Source organism: Neofelis nebulosa, chromosome 4 (genome assembly GCF_028018385.1).
Source record: "Neofelis nebulosa isolate mNeoNeb1 chromosome 4, mNeoNeb1.pri, whole genome shotgun sequence".
Lineage (NCBI taxonomy): Eukaryota > Metazoa > Chordata > Mammalia > Carnivora > Felidae > Neofelis > Neofelis nebulosa.
The window spans coordinates 16805814-16822642 of record NC_080785.1 but is presented as its reverse complement, the minus strand read 5'-3'; the positions used below and the strand labels follow the sequence as shown (position 1 = coordinate 16822642).

The 16829-nt window shown below is 40.7% G+C and overlaps 1 protein-coding gene across 12 annotated transcripts in view; it reads right to left on the bottom strand.

Moving 5' to 3' along the window:
• The window catches only part of DGKI (diacylglycerol kinase iota), a 452201-nt gene that overhangs the window by 241602 nt on the left and 193770 nt on the right, over positions 1-16829 (bottom strand). For all 12 annotated transcript variants that reach the window (XM_058724155.1, XM_058724161.1, XM_058724154.1 and 9 more), the window contains one exon: positions 10646-10711. In XM_058724155.1, coding sequence (XP_058580138.1) covers positions 10646-10711 — 66 coding nt within the window. The remainder of the gene's footprint in view (positions 1-10645; positions 10712-16829) is intronic.

The following is a 16829-nucleotide window of genomic DNA, read 5'->3' as shown; positions in this document are numbered from 1 at the left end:
CATATAAAATGTTAACCATTGTTTTTATGTTAGTCCTAGAATACGAGGCAAGTTCCTTACATGAAAGTACTTTCCTAATGATACAAGCAGCTAATCATGGTAATGATCATCCATGAAAATTAATTTCATCTGATTGTCCCATAATTGATACACTTACCAATAAAATTATAACACTGATAATATTCACCACACAGGTTGTTTTATTTGAAAACAACTTTTCCTAAAGATGGGACTGATGTTACTACAGTTACCAATACAAATCACTGCAGCTTTTCAGAGAAGCCATATAATCTACAATCCTGCTGACAGTATGACATCCCAGGAAATAAGTGGTTATACTTTTACCCTTAACTAAAAGAGGAAAATGGTCTTCTGCCGGCAGAACTAACTACACTTTGTTTTTGTGTAAACTTGGGCTATTTTGCTATAATGGCTCTCAGACAGTTGAGAAAGACACTTATAAAAGTTGCCAAAATTACTCAAATTGTGCCCTCCCCCAACCCGGTTTCATGAATGTATGTCAAAGTACTATTACCATATGCTGTATGCTTAGAGAAAGAAAGGACTGCTGCCTAGAAAGAGTCTTGACTTCATTTTAAGGGTTTAACAGTCAATTGATGGATTTTCCAGCTATGCCTCATATATCAACTATTTCTGTAACATTTTTATTGTTTTTTCTTCTATTACAGCAATTCTGGCATTTCTACCCCACTTAACATGGACTGATATTGTTTTTGTTGTTGTTGTGGTTAAGTTTTCAAACACCATAGAGTGTTACATTACTCTTCCTGGTAGTACTACAAATGGCCTAATTATTTTTCACCCCAGCATGCCCAGCCAGGGAGGTGTATAGGCACAAAGGAAGAACAGATTTCATCTCAAAAGGTCTAGCTGCAGGACCTCACCAGTATGTACCAGCTGGAATGGGAACATGTGTATGGGACTGCATTCTGAAGGTTCAGAATAAAAGGGGCAGGACTTCAAGCTGGATAAAGGAGTCTCTCAATGTGGGAGTGTTCCTCTACAATAGAGAATTTAACACATTATCAGGAACCTCAGAAGATCATGCTACTAACACTTGACAGCATTCTGAAAACTTGAATAAAGAAAGATTCGTGTTAAGTGAAATGGAAATGCCAGAATCACTGTGATAGAGGAAGTGATGAAAATCTCACAGAAGTAGGCACAATAGAGTTGCTATATTAGGTACAGCGAGAAAATCCATTAGTTGACTCTGTTCTGCGAGAGGATGCAAAGGATACTCCTCTCAAAAAAGCAATGAAAAACTGGCAAGAAGGACACCATCATTGGTGAGCAGCTCTTCTCTGGAGGTTACGTCTAAGGGTAGGAAATGGCTAACAGAATGAGTACTCTGACAGCAAGTGGAATTACGGAATCTCAAGATGATAGAGACCGTGTGGCAGCACTTAACCACTGAAGCAATGTGGGTACAATTACTGCAACACTGAAGTTGCAGCCAAGGGGCTTGACCTACAGAGAGCTATCAAATGGTTAATACAGCATGACCTCTCTAGAGACAAGATGGATTATCAGATAAAATGGGTATGACTCAACCAATACAATCCAAAGAAATCAAGAATGGAGGATCAAGAGATGGGAGGACAAACGCTCCCATAATGAGTCATAATCTTTTGCCTCATTTCTGGACTCACACCAGTTTTCAAAGGGAAAACTCACTGATTAGAGAGAGCAAGTCCGCAGGAGAAAAATCCTGCAACATCCTAGCAATGGTCTATGGCAACATTTCCCCAGCTTCTAACTAAAAGGATCTATAGACATTTATTTGGGAAGATGTACACTGGGCAGAACTGTCCAAATATTCTAAAGACTACTGGACTAGAGTCCAAGTTGGTATGTATACCCAACGACCTAGGTATGAAGCAACATCTTGGTGCCCTGTTAGAGTATGGATGTACAAGGCCAATTAAAAAAAAAATGAAGTCCTGGACCAAGAATGGCTCACAGAGAGTCTACTGGTCCACAAATCCACCAGAGTTAATTTCCCTGGTCCCTAATTGTGTAATTGGAGTGAACATATCTTGTATATTTGGAGGAACTCCGTTTATTGGCTTCCTAGTCTGTTGTGTAAGAGCTAGCACAGAGAGGAAACCCACATGAAACCCCACACCATCCTCTCAGTCATAGCTAAATCAAAACCAATGCCACATTCTCAAAAGTAATAGGTATTAGGTGATATTAAATGATTAATTTTTAAGTTATAATAATGGTATCGTATTTACATTTTTTAAAGTTATTATCTCTTTACATGCCACCCTGAAAGACTAAAAGAAGCAGTGGTGGTGTTCCCCAAAATATCTCCATTTAGTTCACGTGTGGAGCTCCTACAAAACCAGACATTACATTGGACAATAATGCTGGACTACCGGAAATTCAACCCGGTGTATCTAAATGCAGCTACTGTACCAAATTGGGCATCTTCTGGCCTTGAGTGTATGACATGCAGTCACTAATGTGACAAATGAATTCTTTTCCATCCCTTCTGGAAAGGGAATCGAAAATTGTTTACATTCACTTGGTAGAGTTAACAGGGCTTTTAACCCTCTGAATCCTATCCAAATGTAGTACAAAGGGACCTGAACCATTTGAACATTCTGAAGAACACCACTTGATTCACTGTATCGATCACATTACGTCAAAATGGATGAGCAAGAAATGGCAAGTACACCAGAGGGTACTTCATAAGACAGTGGGTGGGGCTCCTGGGTGACTTAGTCGGTTAAGCATCCGACTTCAGCTCAGGTCATGATCTCATGGTTCATGAGGTTGAGCCCCATGTCGGGTTCTCTGTGCTGACATCTTGGAGCCTGGAATCTGCTTTCGATTCTGTGTCTCCCTCTCTGCCTTTCTGCCCTTCCCCTGCTCACACTGTGTGTGTGTGTGTGTGTGTGTGTGTGTCTCAAAAATAAACATTAAATTTTTTAAAATAAGACAGACGGTGGGGAAATAACCACTATGAGAAATCAGAGATCCCACACATCAGTGAAGCATCTAGGGTTAGTGGTTAAGAGCATGCTAGAATATCCTATCCAATTTAAAGGAAAGACGATTGCATTTCACAAGCTTGACTACTAGCAGTGAACCACAGCAGTCAGTAGGCCTCTTTGGGTTCTGGAGGCAGCATACTCTACACTGAGGAATACTGTCCTGATCCATTTACTGGATGACATTAAATGCTTCTAGCTTAGAATGGAGCCTAGAGCAGAAAACAACTCTGGACCAGGTGCAGTCTGCAAAGAAAGTAGGCCCTGTCAGTTGGGCCATACAACCAAGAAGACCCCATGCTACTAGAGATATTAGGCAGGAGAGGAGATGCCCTCTGGAGTTTATGGCAAACACCAACGGGAGAATCGCAACACAGATTGGATTATGAAACAAGGTTGTGCAGAAGAGAACCGTATGTCTCTCAAAAAACCGCTCTTCTACTCCTATGCTGTGCTGGAAGAATGCCTGACTACAAATCACCAGGAGGTCGTGACTCGGGCCCTGTCAGATCACTAAGCCATAAGGTTGGGTGGACCCAGCTGCCATCCATCATCACATTTAACTGGGACCATCTGGATCCAGCATGAGCGGTTTGAAAGAGCACAAGTACAACATATGGGTGGGTAACTCAGACTCTCTACATCATCTCTTATACATCGTACCAGGCCTCTTTTTTTTTAAGTTTATTTATTTATTTTGAGAGAGAGAGAGTGAGTGAGAAGGGGAGGGGCAGGGAGACAGAGAGAGAGAGGATCCCAAGCAGGCTCCGGGCTGCCAGCGCAGTGCCCAAAGCAGGTCTCGAACTCATGAACCATGAGATCATGACCTAAGCCAAAACCAAGAGTACGACGCTCAACCGAGCCATCCGGGCACCCCCCACCCCCCGACCCCCCCTCCCACCCCCACTGCCAAGCCTCTCATCTGACTCACACCTATGGAAATAAGGAAGTCTCTAATGATCATCTGAAAGAGAAAGGAAAAAGCTGAAATTGGTTTGCAGATGGGTCAACTTGGCATATGAGTCCAGGGCAAACATGTACTACTGCTTCCCTAAAGCCTACTCAGCCCACTCCGGAATGGCCCAGAGAAATGTAAGTAGGAAGAAATCCTCCCAATCAACATTACTTCAGGTAGAGCATCTGGTGACCCACTTTGTGTGAAAAGATAGGTAGCCTGATATACGAATACATAATGACTTACAGGCAATGGTGAATGGCTTGGCTAGTTGATCAAAGACTCAGAAGCAAACAGGGAGGTGTGGGGAAGAGGCATATGGATGCACATATGAAAGTAAGTATAAGGAGTGAGGATCCCTATATTACATATTAATGCCCACCAGAGAGCACTCAGTTTGTAAGAACTAAAAACTCAGACACAGTAACTCAGACTGCACACTGTCATGAGCCATCCATGGACTTCTGTCCATGTAGCACCATGATACCAGTGATGAATGTTGTTTGGATCCAACATTAAAGGATTCTAAAACTGAGCTGGATACTGCCCCTGCTGAATGTCTAACCTTCCAGCAAAAGATTCCAAGGCTGAGCATCCAATGTGGCACCATCCCTCAAAGGGGATGGGCTTCAGTCAGCCCAGAAGAAGGGAAAGGTAAGCCCATACCCAGAACATATGCTGATTCTAGTCAAGATAAGTTGCTGCCCCTTCCACAGTGGAAAGGATTCAGTGGGATCAATTTGCCATCAAGCAGCTGTTGACTGGGCTTCGGCTGACACCACCATATAAAGGCTTACAGAGTGTGCGACCCATCAACACTGGATCCTGCATAACATTGTGCCAGACTGGAGAAACTATTTTCCAACAGTGGAGGTGCATGAGTGAGCATACAGCCATGAAATACACTGGTGCCATCACATCCCACAGCATCCAGAAGCTGCAGGCCTAAAAGAGAGATGGAACGGCTTTTGAAGGTGTTAACAGACACTAGCTTTCAGAGGACACCCTATGAGCACCATCCTCCAGTCTCATTGTACTCACTAAATCCAGGATCATTTCGTGGTGTTTTTGTTTCCAGGGTAAGATATATGGATGCAGAACCCAAGGAGTAAGACTAGGAGCAGCCATGCCTACCATCATCCCATTGGCCTGCTTGGGGAATTTGTTTCCCATCCCTAGAACTCTGGGCTCTGAGGGTCTGAATCCCATCAGGGGAACATCTCCACCACAGGACATAATAGGAGGCCCTTAAACCTTAAACTACCACTGCAGCTACTGACACTGAGATCTTTGTGTCAAGAGAGTAGCAGGCACAGGAAGGAGTCACAATTTTGGCAGGAGTAATTGATCCCGATCGTTAAGTGGAGGTACAGTTGTCATTTAACAATACAGGCAAGAAGAATATATCTGGCACCCAGATTACCCACTGGGGCATCCTTTCTGCAGTTCAACTCGTCCCTCTGCACAATCCTAGGGCCTTCATAGTGAAGGCATTTCTGAAGATAGAGCAACAGGGACCAGACTGACCAAGCACTGCATTAGCTACGACTACCAGGACACTGACCATGCCAAAGACTAGGGAACAGTGGCAGTAGCAAAGTGGCCCTACAGATGAGACGCTGAGAGACTTAACCACTGGGGCCTGCAGTGCACTACTTCTGAGCCCTCACCCCCATGTCCCCTTTCTTTTTTTTTTAAACCACTTTATTGAGGTATGATTGACATACAAAAAGCTGTACATATTTAATGTGTACAACTTGATGAGTTTGGAGATAAGTATACACTTATGAAACCATCACCACAATCTATGCCATAAACATGTCCATCACCTTCAAAAGTTTCCTCCTGCCCTCATTAGTAGGTATTATTTTGTGATAAGAACTTAACATAGTATCTAACCCTTTAGCAAAATTTTAAGTCTACAATACTGTGCTGTTCCCGACGGGGACTCTGTGGTACAGATCTCAAGGATTCATTTCGTCCTGCATAACTAAAACTTTGTTCCTTTTGACTAATACTTCCCCATTTCCCTTCCTGGATGAATCTGGAGGACATTAATGCTCAGTGAAATAAGCCAGACACAGAAAGACAAATACTATATGATACCACTTATATGAGAAACTAAAAACAGTCAAACACATAGAAGAAGAGAGCAGAATGCTGACTGCCCTTGTCTCTTTTCTTAATACTCAGCCAAGGACAAAAAGAAAAGCCAGGCTTCCAGCAGCTCCATTGTCAAGGGCTCCATGGAGAGGCTTGATTTCTTTGCCCTGGTTGTATTACCCACTCTACACCTCCTCATTGATCCTCCTGAAGCTAAGGGCAGAAGATTCCACTGTTATAGCAAACACAAACTGCCTAACCAGTGCATATATCCTTACTCTTGAACTTCCATTCCTTGTTCCTAACCTTGCAGGGTCTCTTGATAGCTGACCCCAGGGCACACACATTTTCAGATTAGTGGAGAATGGTGCTTTAAGGTGGTAAGGGAACATCTCCCATAATCCCAAGTCAGTTTTCTCCATTATTTTGATTTTATCTCCATTATTTTTCTCTAATCCCTTTCACTATTCATATAATATCTCAACCATACCCCCATGGGATGGTTTTAAACATTTTCTCCTTTTTGCAATAAAAAAAAAATTCTATTAAATATACTTCCTTTAGTTGTATATGTCTCAAATATCGTACCGTAAGTTCATTTTAAATTCATTTTTAGCAATATTCATTAAAGAGTAGTTTTTGGGGCACCTGGGTGGCTCAGTCAGTTGGGTGTCTGACGTCAGCTCAGGTCATGATCTCACAGTCCGTGAGTTCGAGCCCCGCGTCGGGCTCTGTGCTGACAGCTCAGAGCCTGGAGCCTGCTTCGGATTCTGTGTCTCCCTCTCTCTCTGCCCCTCCCTTGCTCATGCTCTGTCTTTCTCTGTCTCAAAAATAAATAAAAACATTAAAAAAGAAAGTCGTTTTGACATTTTCCCATTTAATTAATGTTATGCTCTTTAATTTACTTAAATTATAGATAATAGTATATATGATTTACAGACAAATAATCTGTAATGATGTGGCATGTTGGTTAGCAAACTGGAAGGTATCAAAAACACAGACCAAAATTTAAGTAGATATCGTTGCATTAACAATTGCTTTCAATATCTGATGTTTGAAAGTTGAGAATTCCAAGTTTCAAAAAGTTAGCTCATTTATTTTTATAACTTTTATATGTTTCTAAATGAAGAAACAAAAGATAAGGTCTCAAATTATGATTTACAAGCAGATTTTCACAATTACCACACTGCTCAGTTTGGATGCTTGGTTCCTTCAAAAATGAAAGGTCCAATTAGCCAAAATCATGAGTATATTTTTTTCTTTGCCTGTCAATTTTTTCAAGTACTAAGCGAACTTTGGTTGAATAAAATGTATAGATGCGGTAAAGATCAGTAAGAGATAGGTTTGCAGAGTAAGTATGCATCTTTCTTTTCATCATTGAATGAATATAGTTTTACATTGAACAGTATGTGCTAGATCAATCCCACTGCCTCTCCAGACCCAATATCTTTCTTTATCCCATGTCTCATTGTAAAGAGTTCATTTTTATGGATTGCTTCAACAGTTACTACTGGTTTCTATTGGATTTGGCCATTGGAGATATATTGAAGGTGACTGGAGTTGGGGTATTTATTCCCCCCAGCTGGTAGGTCACCTGAGCTGGCTAAGTCTTGTGACTAAAGTTTACAGTTCGTGTGAAGGGGTTCTCTCCATCTCCTCACCTCTTCAGACGTGACTTGACCATGGCTCCCTGCTGAGCTCTTCACTATTCCTTGTGGTTTCTCTATACTCTGCTCACACTTTTTAAATATTCTCTGTTAAATACTCATCAAATTACATGATTTAAGGTTCAGTGTGCCATCTCTTTTCTGACTGAACCCTAACTCTTATGTAATACGAGACTATGAATGAAAACAATGTGAAATGATATAATGTTCATAAACATGGCGGCCAGTCAGCAAATGTTAAAGCACGGAGCAACTGAACCATGAGCTCTCTCATCTGATATCCATTAAGTGCCACACACGCTCAGCCAAACACATATTCAAGGCTCAAGAGAAAGGCAGCCCAAATATTTACTTTATTCTGATTTTTTAAACTAGAAACTAAAACCACAAACACTCTTTAACTATAAACACTCCCTAACAACCCCAAACTTTTACAAACTACCAGATGAAACAAAAAGTTTTGCTAATTGAAGTGATTATCTTTCACCCCATCCCAATGGATAAATTATGAATAATGTATAAGGGACATGTGTGTATTGGGGATGTGTGTGTTGGTTTAGAATCCCTGGATATGTAAGACTGTACATCCCTACTGATGAAAATTAGGCATAGCACCAGAGTCTGAAATTGATTTCTAGTCACCTAATCTGTAAATGGAAATACAGCCACTAACTTTCCTCTAAACCTGACTACAAGCCAGTATCCAAAGGATTATTTACTGTCCAGCAAGAGACACACAGGTCGAAGACCATCCCGTCCCATCCCATCAGTGCTTGAGTCTCTGAGAATTTGTGAGTAGCTGGATTATACACAGGGACTGGATATAGTAGTTCATTATTATGGGAACATTATGTGAAGAGTTGGGATCTCTGACTTCTCAACTAATAGCTATCATGTGCAGAGAGCTTCGAGCACTCCAAGACTGCCGCCTGAGAACGGAAGCGGAGAAGGAGACACGGCCACAGCAATTCAGGGTACAGGGAGTCCAGTCTTCCCCATTTGGTTGATCATGCCAACAGAACATAAGACCAGAAAATGGAGCATAATGTGACACCAGGGAATACCTGTCACAAAATATAACATTTATTGATTTTCTTTTAATGTAATTCTTCCAACTCTACTATGGCCTGAAAGTTATTGGGGTAGTACCAGCTACTAGAATGTCCAGTGAAGATATGCTTGCAAGGCAAAAAGCTTGATTGTCCAGATCCTTCCTACCTTTCACATCTCTAACCTCAAAGTTGGCTGTGCCTGTCTACCAGTTTCTTGCACATCCCTCTCTCTCTCTCTCTCTCTCTCTCTCTCTCTCTCTCATGGGAAAGTTGTTGATAGTCTACAATCCACTAAGCAAGAGAAAGTCCACAAGCCCCAAGACACCATCATAAAGGGTAGGGTAGATGGAGCCAATGAAGGAAGGTCATGAAAGAACAGAGGACCAACCTGCTTCTTCCCAACCACTTAAAATGGCTAAGAATAAGAATCGTTTTACTTCCTCCTCCTCCTCTTCCTTTCACCTCCTTCCCTTTTCAACCTATTTCATCTCGCCTCTTTACAGGCTAGAAAGGAACCAGCTACAAGTCACCGTGAACTGAGGAGATAATCCAATTACAATGGAAGGCCATACCCTGGAAGCAAAGGTATGTAGCCTTCCAAAGAAAAACTTGGTAACTGAGGCTACAGGATGATATTCTCTTTCAGCACCAGGCAAAACAGCAAAATTAATCTTTTTCCAGGCCTCACTCACCGTCAATATCCCTACCTCAGATAGCCAATATTTCCTTGTATCCCTCTATGGTGAAAAGTGCTATACGGGTCAGTTCATCCCAGCATGTGATCCAAAAAAGTCACATGAATAAATCAACAAATTAGGAATTAATTGATGAGTAAAATATTCCCCCCAATTATCTTACTTTACCAAAGCAGAACTTCCCTTTACTGAGTTCAGCTTACTAATGATTAATCTGTGGGGCACCTAGGTGGCTCAGTCTGTTAAGTGTCCGACTTTTGATTTTGGCTCAGGTTATGATCTCATGATTCTTGAGTTCCAGCCCCGTGATGGGCTCTCTGCTGACAGTGTGGAGCTTTCTTGGGATTCTCTCTCTCTCCCTCTTCCCCTCCCCACCACTCACATTCTCACTCCGTCTCAAAACAAATAGAGAAACATCTAAAAAAAATCTTTGTAGTGTGATTCACCACCAGTTTAACCTTCCCAGAGGGTCCTTTTATTCCTAAAGTAGATCTCTGTACAATGAAAAGAGCCATAACCCAAATCTGCTGGGGTCACTAACATGTGGCATCCAGGGAGTTTCACAGCATGTGGTCTTAGGACCCACCCGCACCTTCCTTTTCCCAGCGGCCCTGCACCCCAAGAGGCCTTTCACAGGTCACACCAAGAGACAGAGTAGACATAAATAGCCACATATGAGGAGGCCATCTCTTTCCAGCAACCAGAATACATTTCTTGCCTCTGTGTCGTCCTTCCTGTGTTGAGTTCTGTTCAACACAATAATGTGTCAACAAAAATAGTGCTGCTCAACAACCCACTGATTTTCTGCTGCTGAGCAAGGAGTGTGATGGGCCAGCAGTCCTCAGAAGGGGGTTGTCACAAAATAGGAAGTGTTATTTTTTTTTTTAGCCATCGACAAGGAAATTCACTGTAAAAGTGTATCCATCTGTCTTAAAAAGTGCTACTACCGGTATTAAGACCCCTGACTCTTGCAGTGAGTTCCACAACGACTAAAACCCCTCCTAAGGAAAGGGACCTGGAGATATAAAGCGTTTCAGAAATGAAGACAGGTACTGAGCACTGGATTCGGGTGACAGGATGTATCTACCTGGGGCATTTGTAAAGGCCTGGGGAGCCTCCTACGGTGGCCATGGGGTGCCGGGCCCCTTACCTTACCACACTGCTTACATTTTCCCTCCTGCCGACGCCTGTGCACCCAGTGATGACGCACAAAGTTCTGTGGGAAAACAAAAGTAAAAGAGTACGTTTAAATTTGCAAAGCCCATTATTAGTTTTTTAAATGTTTAAGCATATAGATTTCCTTAAACTATAACCTAAGCCTGTATTAGCACAATACCAAACACGTGTATGTATGACTTGTTTGATAATAAATATGAATCCACTTGGAAAACCCGAAGCTACCCCCATGCCCAGGGATCTTCCATATTTGTAGAAATCATGAATCGTGTCCTCCCTCCACGTCTTCCTCGTGGCCACATTGTGAAGCTCTTCCTCCGCTTTCTTCCTAGTAAAATGCTGTGCAGATGTGGGAGGTGACTGAAATGCCATCAGAGAAGTGAAAGGTGAAGGGAAGATGAAACCCCATCTATTTTTAAAAACAAATATGTACTGAATGCTTTATATATGCCAGGGAGGCACTGTATTAAACATCCACGCTAGGAAGAACTTTAAGAAATTAAATTCTCAGAAAAAAAAAAAAACAACAGGTCTCCTCATTCAGGACACAGAGGATGAGACTCTTTCACTCGCAAAAGTGAAGGCAAAGAAAAGATGAAGGAGAAAGATGACGAAGACGGCAAGAGATGTGGGCCCATTGTGACGTTTTTGCAATGACATTGTGTTTCAACTGTCCTTGGGTTCTCTAAACAAGATCAGCTTTCAAGGTCTATTCTTATCTTGGGCCCTAGGAAACAATGAAAGCCCTTTTCCTCCCAAATAGACAGTCACTCCTCGGGCAGGGAGTCAAGGAGACCCATTACCACTGCTGTTAGGATATATCATAGGAGAGAAAGTTGTCTTCAGGCCCAATGGTATCGATAAACTTACATACAACTCATCCCTCTTATACCAATACACCTAAAATACTTTTTTCCTCCTGTCCTTTTCTGAGAAAACACCCTTGAGCCTATATTAACATGTCCATCATCAGGCCACAACCCATATTTTCCCTTTGAAAGGCCCTCTAATATATATCCAGTCATTCAGCAAATACTTAACTAGATGTCTACTATCTGGCAGGCACTGTTTTAAGTATACAGGTATACAGGAAATAGATCCGCGTTAGGAAAAACAAACGTTATATCAACACATGAAATCCAGAGTGACAAAACTACCTCTGACAAACATTAGCATTATCAGTTCTAAAACGCCACCTCTGTTTCTCTTCATAATGTCAAATCAATTCAAGCTAAAGCTTAAACAAAGAGCCTGGAGGAATAATGGTGTTTTAAATGTAATAAGATATAAAGAAGCATAACGGTCCCACTAATTAGTCTAATTTTTGTCTTGCTTTCCCCACCAAGGCAATTTAATTAACACAAGGACACAATTCTCATATTGTTCTCAGAAAGAAGCTAGTAATAATATTCTTGAGTACTAACTGTGTGCCTGGCACTTTTAAGATACTTTAAATGTAATAATTATTTTAATTTTCATGAAAATTTCTATCAGTAGAGATGCCAGTCAGTATGTACCAGAAAAATCCCATTTGTTGTGAAAATACTGAAATATTCCTATATTTGTTGATAAATTAGTTTAGTTCCCCCACCATCCTCCTGGCTCTTCCCCGAATGCCACAGCACCTCACCCTACCCCCTCAACACTGGAAGCCATTTCTACCCCCTCTTACTATTAATCAACTAGAATGTTCGTTTTTGACATAAAAGGTCTCCAGGATCCTCCTCCAAAGAGCGCTCTTTTGAAAACAAATCACGTTGCCTGAGCAAACCCAGAATCCTGGGCTGTGCTCAACTGGTGGTGGTTGTCTGTATGAACTTCAATATCATACAAACGATGCTGGGTCCCATGGCTGGCTGTGGCTTCCAGGAGAGCGGCAGCAAGTCAGAAATCTGCCCAGTTATCAGTGCCCAAAGTACCCACTGGGGCTGAAGTTGCTGGACCCTGCTGGCCCTCCAGCCCACTGCCTAAGAATAGGGCTGGGGAGGACTGGGCCAGTTGCCAACTACACCCTATCTCAATTCACAACACCATAGAGCACATTATTGGAGGTTTTTACCTGAATTATCACGATCACCCTCCTTTCACAAATTACAAAGCTAAGGAATTGAGCAGATACTTCAGATGTAAGTAAGGGTGAGAACAAGGATTCCAACCCAGGCAGGCTGGCAAAGGAGCCTATGCTATGCTCTTAACCACCATGTTGCTGTGCCTTTCCTCTGCTCCGAAAGCTCAGGATCAAGCTCCTTCAGTAAATTATTTCAATGACAGTAGTCAAAACACTGAATATACAAAAACATCAGTACAATAAGAGAGAAAAATTTACTGTAATTGCTGTTAGTTTAGCAAAAGCTGTGGGAAAATGAACAATATCATTGATGGTAGAGAAATTTTCCACTTACGGAGATTATACATCACCTAATGACTATCAATTTAAGGAGGGAAATGTTGGAAGAATTTGATGCAATTGCCTATGAAATCATGGCTGACTCATGGGGTTATTTAGCTAGTGACAGCTCTAATCAAAAGATTAAACCAACAATTTCCAGGAATCAACAATTATTTAGAAATTATAAGACTGACTTAATGAATCATTTATGGTTGCAACATGTGTCATTTGGTACACAGATTTATAATACCATGTAGTTTAACCTACTTAGGGAATAGAAAGGAACATTTTTAAATTGTTTATTTAAATATTAACATATGACTCAGAAAGTTGTGAAATATTTTTAATATCATTTTTCTAGAAACTAGGCTGCAAATTAAGACACAGATAAAGTAACTTAAACAAAAGCACTACTTTAAAAGAAACTGAATAACTGTCTCCCATCCATAGCTCTGATTTGAGAGGTCAAGCATCCTTTTATTAAGAGGTCTTCACAGGCCTAAAAGAAACTTCTTGTGCTGCTGCTTTAATATAGTTTGAACAAACATCCAAAAACACGTGTTGAGTGGAATGGAATTATCAACCTAATTTTTGATGATTCAATCATGTAGTTGCCACTTGGGAGGGTTATCAATCACGATATAAATCAGAGGGGGAAGAAAAAACAACTTCTACAGAATCACTTCTCTTTTCTAACCTTCATTACCAAGCACCTTTATTTTTCACACTATTTCCTTTTGGCTATTTTTCACATCTCCTAAATTATGGAACTGAAATTAGACTGAGGATCCTTCTACTACAAATACGAGTGTTGACATACTGCTGTTAATATAGCAAAGTAAGGCTTCTAACACCATGACATCTTTGTATTATTCGTCGATAATCTCTGAATTATTCATATACTATCTTCAAGTACTGGGGAAGGAAAGGACTATTACTTATGGGTATTCAAAATCTGTGATACATCACTTCAGGGTTTATAATTCAGTATCATTAGCAGACATACATAACACAGTTGCTCACTTATTTTTCAAACGACAAGTTTAATTCCTAACATTATTCTTAGACTGCTTGAAAGAATCTTAGAAATTATAACCTAATCCAGATAGCTTATATCTTAGAAAACTGAGGTCCAGAAAGATTCATCTTAGAGGTGTTCAACCAACATTCATTAAAAAACTTCCATAGGTCAGACATTCCACAAAGCATAAGGTACTGTGGTTAACAATCCCTGCCCTAGATCCCTGAACTAGAGATACCCAGAGTGGAAAGAAGCAGAAATATCATTTGAACCCAAGCCAAACTATTTCTAAAGTGACTGTTCTTTCATTTACATTCAGTAAACTACCTAAGGTCTCTTAATTAAGAATTTCAAATGAGTCATGCCTACCGTAAGTTTCATCTTCAAACTGTCCTCTTACAACAAGAGTTCTTAGGCATTTGGGGAGAAATTAACTCATTTATAAATGCTTTTAGTCAACAGACAGTCAACAAATCACACCCTTTGTGTCCTGGTACAACGAGTTTGGGACGAATTCCCTGAGTGACCTCCCCAGGCTTACACTTCGGCGGGGGGGGGGGGGGGGGGGGGGGGTGACAAACAAGCAAATGAGTACTATCCATAAACAATTATGACATGCAAAGTACCCCGGGGGGGGGGGGGGCAGAACAAGGTACTTTGATAAAGAACAATGTGCAATCTATTTAGAGGAGATCATTAAGGAAGACCTCAGAGGGGATGATACTGGAGCTGAGGCCTGACTCTAAGAAACGGTTAGCCATAAAGAGACTTCTAGTACAACAGTGAAATACTGTTGTACAATAAATATCTGTGGGGAATACCTTGGTCCATGACTCAAGAACTAAAAGAAAGTCCACATGGCAGCTGGATGGGTTTGAAGAGGTGTGCTTGAGCAAGACTACACAGGCCTTTTCATAAAGAATTGGGCTTTATTCTAACTGCTGTGAAAACCAGTGGAAAAATTACAGGATCTGATTTCCATTTTAAAAATCACTCTCTCAAATTCGGATGGACTGAAGGGGAAAATCAAGGAATCATGAAGAAGCTAATGTAGTAGTCAAGAGAGATCATGGTGTCCTAGTCTAGGGTGCTAAAAACAGAAACAAAGGTAAGTAGATGGTTTGAAATCTGTTTTATAAATAAAATTGATAGGGCTGGCAAAAGAATTAGATGTGTGGAATATATGAGAGAAGGAATCAATGATCCCCCAGTCTTTTTGACCGAGGAGCTGGATCAATAGCCATCTCATTTTCTGAGGTGTAAAAAAAATTGAAAAAAAAAAAGTTTTTATGGTGATGTTAATAAATAGTTTGGTTTTAATGTGTTATATTTGATGTGACTGTGATACATTCAATGGACATGCCAAACAGAACTCCAAGAAGTGTGGACTGGAACTGCTACATTAGGAGTTGTCAGCTCAGACATCATTTTCAAAGCCATGAAATTGGATGAGTTCTCTCAACAAAAGTGGGCTGAGAGAATACATGGCCAAATACCAAGCCCAGAGAAATACAGACATCAGGAGGATTGAATAATGAAAGAGAGTGGGGAGGACTATCCAATGAAATAAGAAGAAATTAGGAAAGAGGTCAAGGCAGGAGAGAATTTTAAGAAGGGGATTTGAAAATATTTGAAATATATTTGAACGTGAATAATTTGAATATATCTGAAAGATTAAATAAGAAGAGAATGGAAAAATATCTAATGGATTTGGTACGTAAGAGATGTTGAAAAAAGCAATTTCAGTGAATAGATAGAGTGGAAACCAGATCAGAACAGGTTAAAATGACTAGGAGGTGATATAATCAAAACAATTATATAGACAACACTTTCTGGAAGTCTAGCAGTGAATGCAAAAATGAGAATCGAACAGCAGCTAAGACACAGTTGGTGGTTAAGGAATATTTTCATTCATTTATTTTAAGATGGGAGATGTCAGAGCATGTTCGCGGTGATGGAAATAATCTAGAGGAGGGGTGAAAGAGGTAAAAATTTAGGAATGAAAAATATATCAAGCCCTTGCTACAAAGACAAAAAGGTGTTCAAAGCACTTATGGAAGAGGGTCTGGCTTCACAGAAGAGAAATGATACCACTATTAAAAACTAAAACAATATATAACCCCTTGCAGTAGAAAATGGTGCACAACAATTACCACTATCTATTTAGAGAAAGAGAGAAATTAAAGGATGGGGAAGCTAAGACTGGACATATGGATCCCCTGATTGGAAATTCACTAAGTTCTTGTTAAAAACACAAAACTATTCCATCTACTGTCCTAAAGGAATCTTCTCCTTCATTAGAGTACTTACTGAGTTATCTTCTGGCCAATGCTACAGTGCACTTGGGTGGCATTAAGGGTACCCACAAGCCTATCATTTTTCTTGCACTCTCCTCACCTTATGTATGACCCATACCCTTCCTATTGCTGATATAATGGCCAAACACAGTGGGAGAGGACAAGGGACAGGGACAATTATTCTTCCTCTCTCCACAACCTCCACTCCCAATGTACTCCGTTCCATGTTTTCTCCTAATCTTCTTGTATTAGTAACAATGAGATGTCTTTTTTCACACTGTCTTTTTCATTATTTGTCAATAAGATGTCAGCGACTCTCTCCGCATTCACAGTCTGTACTCACACGGCTTCTTTTCCTTTTCTACACATTCATCTATTCTCACAATTTTACTTACTGCATGCTGACGATTCACCAATGTCTTACCTCTAACCCAATCTCCTTCTTAAGCTC